This window comes from Fistularia commersonii, chromosome 23 (assembly GCF_037954325.1).
Source record: "Fistularia commersonii isolate RoL2024-O1a breed Wild chromosome 23, RoL_Fcom_v1.0, whole genome shotgun sequence".
Classification (NCBI taxonomy): Eukaryota; Metazoa; Chordata; class Actinopteri; order Syngnathiformes; family Fistulariidae; genus Fistularia; species Fistularia commersonii.
This window is the reverse complement of record NC_141306.1, coordinates 2722214-2735131: the sequence shown is the minus strand read 5'-3', so window position 1 is coordinate 2735131 and position 12918 is coordinate 2722214. Positions and strand designations below refer to the sequence as shown.

General features: G+C 38.7%; 1 protein-coding gene across 1 annotated transcript; it reads right to left on the bottom strand.

Annotated features, from left to right (window-relative positions):
• Window positions 1-4671: 4671 nt before the first annotated feature.
• On the bottom strand, window positions 4672-9277 carry thap1 (THAP domain containing, apoptosis associated protein 1). The gene is made up of 3 exons (XM_086170919.1): window positions 9057-9277; window positions 7486-7678; window positions 4672-6797 (listed from the first exon to the last, which is right to left on the bottom strand). The coding sequence occupies exons 1-3, from the start codon at window positions 9149-9151 to the stop codon at window positions 6396-6398; spliced, it is 690 nt and encodes a 229-aa protein (XP_086027045.1). The 5' UTR covers window positions 9152-9277; the 3' UTR covers window positions 4672-6395.
• Between the last annotated feature and the right edge of the window lie 3641 nt (window positions 9278-12918).

Genomic DNA, 12918 nt, shown 5'->3' with positions numbered 1-12918 from the left:
ATGATATAATAACTCTGTTTATAATTGTTAATTGTGTCTAATTTCACTTGGTTAGTAAAAAAAAGGCAAAAAAAACTAGCTCTTTACCAGAAATCTAGCAAGAAAGAGTAGTTTCTTGAAAGTTTCTGAGCAATTTTCTGACCATTTTATGTCTAATAATAACAATAATAATAATAATAATAATATCTACAACAACAACAACAACAACAACAACAACAACAATAATAATAATAATAATAACTTGTTTGTAATTGATAATTGTGTCTAATTTCACTTGATTAGCAAAAGCTTTTACAAGAAATCTGGCAAAAAAGTGCAATTTCTTGAACATTTCTGGCTAATATTTGACCATTTTTATCTAATTTTAGACTATCGACAACAACAACAATAATAACAACAACGATAATAACTTTGTAACCGTCAATTATGTGTAATTTCACTTGATTAGTAAAAGACAGACAAAAATAATGCTTTTTACCAGAAATCTGGCAAAAAAGTGCAATTCCTTGAAATTTTCTGGGTAATTTTGTAACCATTTTATGCCCTATTATTATCACATTATTATTGTCTAATATTGACAATAATGATAACAATAACAATAACAATAACAATAACAATAATAATAATGATACTGGTAATAATAATAATAATAATAATAATAACAATAATAATAATAATAATAATAATAATAATAATAATAATAGCAATAATAATAATAATAATAATAGCAATAATAATAATAATAATAATAATAATAATATTGACAATAATGATAATAACAATGATAATTTTTTTAAATCTTAAGTTTTTAATTGCTAATTCTACCTAATTTCATGTCCAAAATCATTTTCCCACTCCCTTTTTCCTGGTGACCCCGGCTTTGTTACCCCCTGCCGGCTCTGTATCCGGGCCGACGGCGGAGGCCGTGGATTGCGGGAGCGCGGGGTCACCCAGGTGATGTGGAACAGGAGCCAGAGGAGCCGCGCTTCAGACACCACGACCTTGACGCTCCGCCGGGAGCGCCGGCTTCAGCCGCCGTGTTTGGACGCGACACGTCCACCTGGATCAGACTCGACCCCGGAGCCAAGCAAAGGTCAGGGCGGAGGGGAAGTCCGCGCCGCAAACCCGAGCTGGAAAGGAGAAAACGGGGGGGAAGGTGGGAAGGTGGGAAGGTGGGGACGCTGACCTGCTTGCGCCTCCTGGAGGGAAATGTGATCTTTGCAGCCTCAGCATGAAATCTGACAGAATAAATGCCTTTTTGGAGAAACGTGAATAAAAAGCTCGCATGTGTGAAGCTCTCTCTAAGGTCGCAAAGCTGGAAATGGAGGTGGAAACTAGAAATAGCAAAATTTAGGATAAAACTCATTTGAAGAAATTAATTCTCTTTTTCTAGCAAATTCATACCTTTACATTTACCATATTGAGGATGTGCAACTTCTTATTTTATTCACTCATTCATGATCCATACCAATCATTTGATACCGTTAAGCAAAGAAAATCTTTTCTTTGTTCAAATGATTTTCATTAGACCTTCCAGATCTTATTTTAAAAACACTACTGTTTCCGCCTTCGCCTTACTGCCGCACTTAAAATTGGAGTTGCTTAAAATAAAGCGTATTAAATACTGTGAACTGACAAAAGTTTTTATTATTTGAACCCCTGCGTCTCTAACCGATCCACGGAAACTGGTCGGTCCCTGCTGCAAAACAAATTCAATAAATATATATATATATATATATATATAGATAATAAATATAATATAATAAATAAACATATTATAAACAGTTTAATAAACAAATTATATATGTATATGTATATAATAAATGCTCATAAATATAATACAATAAATAAAGATATCATGAATAGTTTAATATATATATATATAGATATACAATATATAATAAATGATAATAAATATAATATAAGAAATAAAAATATCATAAATAGTTTAATTTAAAAAAAATATATGTGTATATATATATATATATATATATGTGTATGTATATAAAAAACTTGTTTTGTACCAGGGACCAATTTCCATGTATCAGTTGTATGTCTTTATGTTCCATTATACCCACTAAATAATATAATAATGACACATTAGTTTATAAAAAAACATTATGCCTTTAAGGTAAATGAGTTGTTTGTCGTGGTGCGATGAAAGTCCCTCCTGCAGGGATTGCTGTGCATCAATATGACTGCTGCCTTGGTTACGGCATCGATAAACAAAGACGGAAAACATATTCAATATTAGGTCAATACTATTATTAGTGTGATCGAATGCAAAAAAACAATAAAAATACTTAAACAACGATACAAGGAGATTTTTTGGCCAGCTTCTCAAGGGATGAAAAAAAATGATGATTTTGTTTTCTTATTATTTCTGGAACAAATGTTTTTTTGTGTAATGGCTCTGAAAATGGATGGTTGAATTTGCAAAGAAAAAGTAGAAAAGTAGTGTAACATAAATAATTGACAAGGCAACTTTTAAAAGGCTGTGAACAATTTTGTTATTATTAAATCGGATAATCCTTGACATGAATGCATCTCTTGGGGTCCCGAACACCAATAAGAGCCCCCGATACTGGGAGGTCAGACGCATCTCACCTGTGGAAACACCTGATGGGGATTCTGAAGTTCTGAGGTTCTTCTCTGCGCAGAAGTGGAGCGAGAAGTGGAACCCTGGTGGAAGTTCAAGCTTTCTGCTCTGCTGTCATGAAGGTCCCCAAACAGGAAGCTGCCTTTTTTTTCCCCCAGGCTGCAGCGCCACCTAGTGGACAAAGGTGTTGCTGCACCTAAGAATAAGAATAAGAACAACTTTATTTATCCCGAAGGAAATTGTTGTGCCAGAGTCATAAGAAAAATATTAAAATATAGTAAAAAAGTATAAACAGTAAAAAATAAGACAAAAAGAGAGAAGAGGAAATACAAATAAACTATAAAGTGTCTTAAGCAACAAGTGAAAGATGAGGAGTGCACAAGAGAATGAAAAAAAATACTGTACATGTAGGTCTAATGAAATATTGCAGTTATGACATATATACAGATTCATTATTACAGTTTACATTCTTACAATTTACAGTAAGTGGGTGAGTTTTTTATTTATTTATTTTTTTAAGAATAAGATAAGAATAAGAACAACTTTATCTATCCCAAAGGAAATTGTTGTGCCAGTTACAAGAAAAAAAGAAAAACATAACAATAATAAATAAGAGTAGAAAATTGTACAAACAGTAAAAAAAAAAAAAAAAAAAAAGGAGAATAAGAAATACAAATAAACTATAAATTGTGTTAAGGTCTTAAGTACCAAGCGATAGATAAGGTGTGCACAAGAGTATGAAAAAATATTGTACATGAAGCTGTTATTAAATTAAATATTGCACAGTTATGAATATATATACAGATAAATTATTACTATTTACAGTAAGTGGGTGAGATTTTTTTTTTTTTCTAAGGTTTAAGATTTCAGAAAGATCTGAGCCTCCTGAGGGAGAACAGGCGGCTCTGACCCTTCTTGAAGATGGCGTTGGTGTTTACAGTCCAGTTTATTGTCCAGGTGGACACCCAGGTACTTGTAGGTGTCCACAATGTCCACTTCTGTACCCCTGATGGTGAGCTGGTCCTCTGTTTCCTGAAATCCACCACAAGCTCCTTTCAGCTGCAGGTGGTTCAGTCCATCAGTGTATGTTAAGTGGAAATACGGAAAAAAAAAAACCTCTTTAAACAACACAATGTAACTCCAAGTCAATCGCAATTGTGCGAAATCAAAGTGTGAACATAAGAAGCGACAAGGATTCACTTTGTTTTAAGGATGTTACATCCAAGTTGGATTAGCTTGTCGTGTTTTTCCACTTTAATTTGGAGTGTGACTCCAACTGTAGACGTCCATGAGTTGATACATTCGATTTCCGCTGCATTTTTTGTGTGATTTTGTCATCAGCACCTTCGACTATGTAAAGAGCAAAGTATTTAATAAGAATATTTCATTCATTCAGATCTAGGATGTTATTTTAGTGTTCCCTTTATTTTTTGGAGCAGTGTACATACATACAGGGGTGTCTCAGAAAATTGGAATATTGTGATAAACTTCTTTATCTTCTGTAATGCAATTAAAAAAAAAAAAGTCATACATTCTGGATTCATTACAAATCAACTGAAATATCGCAAGCCTTTTATTATTTTAATATTGCTGATTATGGCTTACATCTTTAGAAAACTCAAAAATCCTATCTCAAAATATTAGAATATCATGAAAAATTATTTTTTTAATTGCATAACAGATAAAGAACTTTATCACAATATTCTAATTTTCTGAGACAGTCCTGTATATTATATAAAGTTAAAGTGTTCATCCAGAATTATTTTTTTAATTATTCTTTGAATTTTTTTTTACTATTTTTTTGAATTTTTTGAATTATTTTTTTGGAAAATTTTTAATTATTTTTCATGAGTAATTTGATTTAACTTATGACATTTAGAATTAAAGTTAAGGTGGTCAAGGCAACCATGTTGTCTGGATTAGAGACACTGAGGAAAAGACAGGAGGCAGAAAACTGATCCGGTATCACTGATCTACTGACCAGGGGGAAAAAAAAAAAAAAAAAAAAAAAAAAAAAAAAAAAAAAAAAAAGTCATATATTTAAAGAAAAGAAAAAGAAAAATAACTGTCTGTTTGCTCTGGTAGATCTTTAATTTGTTACATTTTAGTTTTTTCTGAGTTATTTTGTTCCTCAAAAACAATTAAAAAAAGGTAGGGTGTGTTGTTTCAAACATCAGGCAGACTACGCTTCTGGACTCCAGACATGTATGTTAGGTATTTGCACACACACACACACACACACACTTCCATCGTGCCTACGTGAAGACATACATGCACATTTTTAAACAGCTGCATAATCCGCAACCCCTCACCGGTCTGGATCCGTTTCAGCTTCTGACTGCATTGCGTGAAACTCACCTAAATATATTTCACCTCATTTAGTTATAATATGACACGTTACGTAATTGCACGCGACGCGTGACACGTTCCCTGCTTTTCGAAGCTCAGAGTTCTCCAGGAAGACGAAAATGTATATGGATGAAGGCATCCACGCTGCTTTAATGAATAAATAAATACAAGTATCACTTTTCCTGACAATAAAATGATGTATTAAAGTAATTAGGCGTTTTAAATTCGGTATCTACCCTATTTTTCGGATTACAAGTCGCACTTTTTTGCACGGTTTGACTAGTCCTGCGACTTATACTCAGGTGCAACTTATATATTAAAACATCTACGGTAATTTTATATGTTTGTTATTTTCACACTAACAACCGCGAGAGTGCGCTCTTGGCTTGCGTGCCAGTATCTGTTACTCGTAATACTCCTGTAACACAGAAATTTTGAATTTAAACATAAACATGTAAAGACAACTGAGAAAAACTGAACACAAACGCCCCTGACAGGAAAATGCTATTCTGCAAATTTCTAGCTGCAAAAAGGGAGCGCGCCGTCGACGAGTTGCTCAGAAGTGACACCAAAGATGAAAAATTCAATGAGTTTGGTAAACTTTTATGATTTGTTGTTGATGCTGTAGTTATCTGAATAGCTGTTAATATGTTACATTAACATACCACATGCCTGTACAGCCTCTCGCTCTCTATTCTGTTGTTATTATCATTCTAACAGCCCTGCAGTGCTGTTTAGATAAATATTCAGGCCGGCTGTGAATGTGTTTTGGGAGGAGAGGAAGCCATGAGACGGAGAAGATTAAGTGGAGCTGCAGTTGCTTAATTGTTATAATTGTTCTAATAAAGATCAGATCTAACTGGCAAATTGTCATGGTTGACGCGTCTGCTTGAAAACGACACTGTAACTCCAATGGCTGTTATTGGTCTCCGATTTTATTAAAAAAAAAAAAAAAAAAAATCCCCCCCCAAAGATGCGACTTATAGTCCAGTGCGACTTATACTCCGGAAAATACGGTAATTACAAATTAGCGGTGAAATTTCAATTATTACGCGACATATTAAATGACAGACGCCTGATTTAGATGTTTGGACTTTCGGACCGGATGAGCGACGATCCCGCTTTCCATCGGGAGTTAAAGCCGGACGGCCTGAAGTCGGCGTTTTAAAACGGACGCCCGCTCGTACCTGTTATACCCGTTTGCTTTTTAACCGTTTACGCTGGTCTGCGAACTGTGGAACAACTGGAGACACGGTCGGCTCACGTCAAGACGTTTATTTCACTGCAACCCGAACCGGACACACGGCTAACACGTAAACGTCCGCGAGGAGGTCGGCGGATCCGCCGTCTCGGGCCTCCGCGTTTCCACACGGGCCTTCGGGCTGGCCCCCCCCCCCCCCCCGGGGGGTCGGATCCAAAAAGATCGGGGCGGTTCCTCTCCCTCCGGCTACTCCATGCCTTTCAGCGTGTGGTAAATGTGTTTGGGTAAAATCACGTATCTCTCGCTGAAGACGGTGGGCGGCTCGCGGGCAGTCCTGGCCACCTTGCAGGCGGCCTTCAGCGTCTTTAGCTGGCGCTCGTGCCGTCGGCACTTCTGCTGCGCCGTCTTCAGCTTCTTCCGCAGACGTTCCAGCTGCACCTCCAGCTGCTCGATGCGCCGCTTCTGCCGCACCGAGTCCTCCAGGGTGTAGTTGTGGTCGAAGGAGACGGCGGTCGGGTCGCCGCGGGGGTCCGACGGGCTCTTCTCAGGCTCCGACTCCTCGTCGTCCTCCTCCGCCGGGTCCGAGGTCAGGGGCAGAGCCAGGGGGAAGTGGATCTCTGAGGGGAAAGGATCTTCCAGGGGCTCCGACTGTTAGAAAAGACGGGGTTGGTTCGTCAGTGACGAGATTCCCAAACACAGAAGAACTGGGGAAAAAAACTAATTTCCGGTCTATAGAGCACTGCGGCTAATTCATGGATCTTTTCGGGGGGCTTCAGACGCCGAAACATTCGGCCTCGTCACATCAGACCAATGAGATGACCAACGCAGGACGTTTAATTCCGACGCCGAACTAGACGACTTTAACGGTTTTAGCGCGCGGGAGGAAGATCAAAGTAGCGATCGGCTGGAGGACAGAGCGGGGATAGAAAATGGATGCACTTTTCCTTGCGTTATTTATTATTCGTCTTTTTCATCAGTGTTAAAAGCACTGTTCGGAAAAAAGCATTTCTGGTACGTATTTGTGGATACCTTTAATTAAAAGTAAAAAAAAACAAAAAAAAAACCCTTCTGAGTAAATATTTAATGTCACAACGTGGACACCTGCAGCTTATAGACAATGCGGCCAATACAGTATATGTACACATATATTTATTTCGTTATTTTTAGCCAGTGCGGCTAATATTCAAGTGCACTCAATAATCTGCAAATCACATAAAAAAAAATTCTCTGAATCAATTTCGACATTTGCTTTGTAAAGAGTGAATTAAAAAAATAAATTAAATAACAAAAAAAAAAAAAAAAAAGATCACTCTCTACGCGCCGCTGACCGCCTCACCTTGATGCTGAGGTTGAAGGTGAAGAGCGACGGCACGGCGTTTTCCTTCAGCACGCGGTTGTTGCACTCGCTCTTGAAGCAGTCCTCGGTGAAATGCTGCGAGCAGATGTTGCTGTACTTTGTCGGCTTGAAATTGTGCCTCCTCATCGCCAGCACCCATTTCCCGCAGATATCCGGACGCGCCAGGGGGAACCTGGGGGTTTTCGGAGGATTGTACATTTACAAGAACAGGGCAATAAAAGACGATCCGCCATCGTTCACGACTATAACTACCAAATGTCACATTTTCAAGCACTGATACCGGCAATTATTATCAAAGTGTTGAAAGAATTTGTCACCTATTAATAAGCTCTTGACCTTGCGAGGCTGTTTATTACATTTTAGCAATTGGCTAAATGTGCAAACACAAAACCCGGAAGAAGTTGTTGGAAATGGTGGCTCGAGTGTGTGCCGTGTTTTCGTCATAAATGAAGGCGAGGAGAAAAGATAATCAGCTCCGTTTAAGATAAGGTGAAAAATGAAATCTTAAACGGTGTTTGTCAATAGGTGGATTTGACACATTCAAAGAGAATATTGAACAATATGAAAAATATATCAAGGATGACTTCCTTCAGGAAGATGAAATCAAATTATTCGACTCAAACCCTATAGAGCTCCAACTCTGGGTATTTTAACTTTGATTTTCCATTAAAGTCCGCTGCCGTGCAATTGTTTTCAATACTACATCGTCTGGGTACCGTTTCATGACAGGTGGATTTCAAAAGTACCTCCTTTGAACTGTGACTCTGTTGAGAGTGAGCAGTTTGTGCAAATATAAATGCTTACGGTGAATTATATTCTTATGCAAGGCATTTTATGACAGATTTAATCAAAGCAGGGTTTGGTAGGGTGGTAATCCTAGCAATCAGTGGGTGATGCTGAGCAGATATCCATTAAAAAAAGAAACATCTTTCAGGGAAAGAGTGTGCCTAAATGGAAAACAACACTCCCAGTGAATGTTTAGACACTTTAATCGTAGTTATTACCTCGAAGGAGCCTGCTGCAGGGAGCAACACGGTCACATTATAGGCTAATACTAGCTTGACACGCTGTGCCACCAAACTCCCACCACAATAAACTAAGTTAAACATCCATCGTGTTCAAGTACGGGCATAATCATGTGTGATAATAACAACTAGTTGTTAATAATACCATGTAAAAGACGGTTGTTAATTCGGCGTGTAGACAGATGCAATATGGTGATTTGAATTACTTTGATATTGACATTTGATTTCCCACCATCACCCGGAACCAACGAGCAAGAAAACTTACTACTTTGATGGAGGGGGAGTGGGGGGGTTGACTGTCCGATCAAACTTATTATGGGATTTGTACAAAAAAAACAAAACTACAACACCGTATGGGATGTCCGAAGCCAAACAGCGTGGGATGAATGCAAGCGACGGGTGAAATGACACGTAACGCGATGCTAACGAAGCGGAAAAGATTTAAAACCCTGCCGCGGAGTGACAGGAGAGCCGAGTGACAACGGCTAATGCTAACGTGTCAACTGGCGGCTAAGGCGAACTTACTTGTGGAAGGAGATTTCTTTGTCTTTGTGGTAGCGGTTCTTGCAGCCGTACGCCGAGCACGTCTGCACCATGGCTGCCACCGGCTCGGCTCTCATCCAGACGCGGGGTGGAAGTTCGCGGAACTCCGCTTTAGACGGCGCCAGCGTTTCTTTCTCCACCTCCTCCTCCTCCTCCAACGCCGCCGCCGCCGCCGCCACCTCTCCCACTCGAGCTTCACTGACACCAACAATAATGGAGGACGAGACGTAATGACGTCAACGTCATGTGACCGGAAATGTCCAGTCGGTCTTGTCAATTCCATTTTTAAAACGTTTAAAACGTTATTTTCACTTTAAAAACATTTAGACATATTTATATTAATTGTTAAAGACAGCTGCAGGAAAAACATACGCAACGCTTATTTTCTGTATTCAATTTGCATAATACATCGCGACAAATTGTAACTGTGACTAGCAGTCATAGTTGACTCATGGGAAATGTAGTTTTATGTTTTATTTTCAATGAAGTGTGAGAATCGTGTTAGGAGGAAAAACAAGAATAAATAAAACAACAATAAAACTGAAATGTTGGAAAAATAATTCTGCTACATATGTAACATAGGCCGGCATAGGTCAAAAATGATTGGGCCCGATGATTACGGTCACTGAATGATGAAATTAAGCCATTCAAAAGATGAAAAACAGTGGAAAGAGCGAAAATAATGTGACGGCACAGGCTTTCATCACTTTACTGACAAATATCAGCTTTCAAGGAGCTCATGAACAGAAAATCTGGAGTTGCATTTTTCTGTGAACTAATCATCAAAAAAAAAAAAAAATATCCCCAGCTAGCTTTTACAAAAAAAAAAGAAAACCTAACAAATCCTAAATCTTGATAGTTCACTTTTTTTCCCAGTCTGCACACATATGCACCGTCTAAGTTGGCATGAAGGAATAAACACGACAGAAAGCGAAAAAAAAAAGATACAAGAAAAGTACACAGATTTTATTGGAGATTCTATTTGTTCAAATTATGACTTGGCACACAAATGCAGCACTTTTGCAGACTTCAGAAAGGACAAAACAAATAGAAAAGTATGAAAATGCCTCCCGGCGATTCTTTTTAGGGGTGGTGTGAAATCACCCAGGTTATTTTATACATGAAACCTTTGTTATTAACAGACAAGTTTTTATCAAACAAATTTTGTTGAATTCCTTTTACCGAGTTCAAAAAAAGAGGGGCAAAGCCTTGACCATGCTGTGATTTCATTTTTTTACAGCGTCGATAGAAGATGGATCTTTCCTCTCCGTTGGGGGAAATCACAAAAACTTCAGCGAAAAGGTTAAGGAGTTGTACTAAATGAGACTGCAGGACACAGAGCGAAGGGCGAACACAGATGTTTACGCTCTCCCTCAACATTCGGGGAGGTTTTGAGCGACGACAGAGGTCAGTGGTTTTCTTGTCACTGAATACTTAATTCAGTCATTCATTATCTATATCGATCACAGGGCCACATATCGAGACATTCAACCACTCACCCTCATTCACACAGCATATACAGACATGCAACCGTTCACTCGCTTATTCACAGTCATATAGACACAACAATTCGTCTGGACGATTTAGGGTCTCTGATTGACCTACTGCATGTTTTTGGACTGCGGGAGAAAACTGGAAAACCCAGAGGAAACCCGCACAAGACGCGGGGAGAGACGCTCTCTCGGGCCACGCCTGTCAGAATCCAACTGGGGATCTTCTTACTGTGAGCCCGAACAACTGCACCGACCTGAACACTTTCCCCAGTATACGTTTAAGCAATAACGTGACGTCTGGTAGAGCTCCATAGAGTCTTGTTAAAGTTTTGTCCATCAAAATGTGAAATAAAACAAAGAAAACATGTTTTAAAATGACCGAGGCGGTGGAGGAGGAGGAGGAGGAGGATGTTGTTGTTGTTGTTGTTCTGGGATGTGAATCTACTCAAATGCAAGTCGAGAAAGATGGGAAATGACGGCAAAGATACACATCTTGATAAATAAAGAGCTACTTTACAAGAAAGCCATTTGAAATACCTGGAATAGAGCTGTGTGTGTGTGTGTGTGTGTGTGTGAGAAACCATTATGTCTTTCCTGCAGATTCAAAGAGTGATCAATTCTTGTCCAAGCACAAAGCATGTATGTGTGCATTTACGTGTAAATCCCAGTTTCCTCAATCCACTGCTGTCTTTATATTTCCTTCCGCACTCAGGTTAAAAACACAGATTTTCCTCAAAGGCTTTCTGCCAGAAAGTCTACTGAACATGTACTTTGTTTCTTTTGTCATGTAAAAAAAAAAAAATTCAAAAAATCACGTCATTGGAAACCTTTTTGGCCCAAACAGGCCTCAGCTAGCCAATGACAAACACCCCTATTTATTTTATTTTTTTAATTACACAGTAAATAGCCTTTATGGAAGAAAATGACTGAACTCTTTCTTGGGCCTGTTTGGAAGGCTGAAAGATTATGTTAGATATTCTCCTCCCACAGGACAAGCAACTCCACAACATCATTTGGGAAATTCAGACAGTATTACTCTGCATTGAAAATTCCCACATTAAGGGTGTTGTTGCTGTTTTACTATCTGTATATTTATTTTTTGAAGGTCTTCTTATTTAAATTCTGATACTGAGACACCATCTGAACAAAATCAAGATTTCAACTTCGATCTCAATACCGTGTATAAAATAAATATATTTAGTGTCTCTAGGGTCTTTCTTAACACAAATCTGGCACTTTTATTTATTTTTTTTTAATTTATCTGTTTTTCAATCTACTGTGGCCCCAGTACACAGGTGTACTTATCAAACTGTTTCTTTTTTTCAGTAGCCCTTCGTCACCTTACTTTCTGAGTATTTTCTGGCAGAAAGGCTTCAAAGTGAACTTCTCCAAAGGCTTAAAAAAAACAAAAAACGGCCTTTTCATTTGCTCGCGGTCTGATTGTATAAGAGCGATCTTTCAGCTCAAACACAGTAATAATGACACATCGCAGAACGTCCTTGCTGTGATTCTTCCAGGGTTCTGCAACTCTGGAGTTTTCATTTTTTGCCGTTCTGGTTTGATTTTTCCACAAGCCTGACATGAAACCGAGTTCAACTTTTCCAGGATCACCTCAACAAAGCTTTGTGAGCAGTATCACAAAGGCGGCTGACGCCGGTGATTAAACAGGAATTTCTCGCAGTATTTCTTCTTCTTAGGCGTGTATCTTTGTGTTTCTTTGAAGGAAACGTGCTAAAAAAAGAAAATATCCACTGCCTTTCAAAAAAAAAAGGCGCCTAGATCTTTACTGCGTCTGATCACGAGGCAATGTTCAATGAAGCAGATAACTGGATGATCAACAGAAAGTAGGGCTGTAAAAATCAACATTATACTCGCGATTAATTAATTTCATGATTAATTTAATTTAAAAATTAACGCATTTAATGCATGCACAACGCACAATGACTGAAAATCCACAGTTCCACTCACTGGTGGGAAATGGCGTTCCGATGCTTTCTGGTGGCAGAACCAGCTCCGACGAGATGGACGGCTCGAAACAAAATATTGGCCACTCGAACGGAAGTTCGAGTCCAAATGAACCCAAGACGGTACGGAGGGGTTTGATTTCCGTCACAGTACTTCTCGCCTCGCGCTTAAAGCTCCACGTAACCGCTAAGCGGATATTAGTCTGGGTCTGGGATTCCCCTGCAAGGATTCCAGGCAGCGCGGCTCCTGGATTTGACTGAACCTTCAGGGACCATCAGGGCCTCAGACCATGTGAACAATATAGTCTGTCACAGTAGGTGGATTAAAGAGGGCTATGTTAATACTGAATTTTTTTTGATAAAAAAAAAGACAGAAGTGTGTTTTAG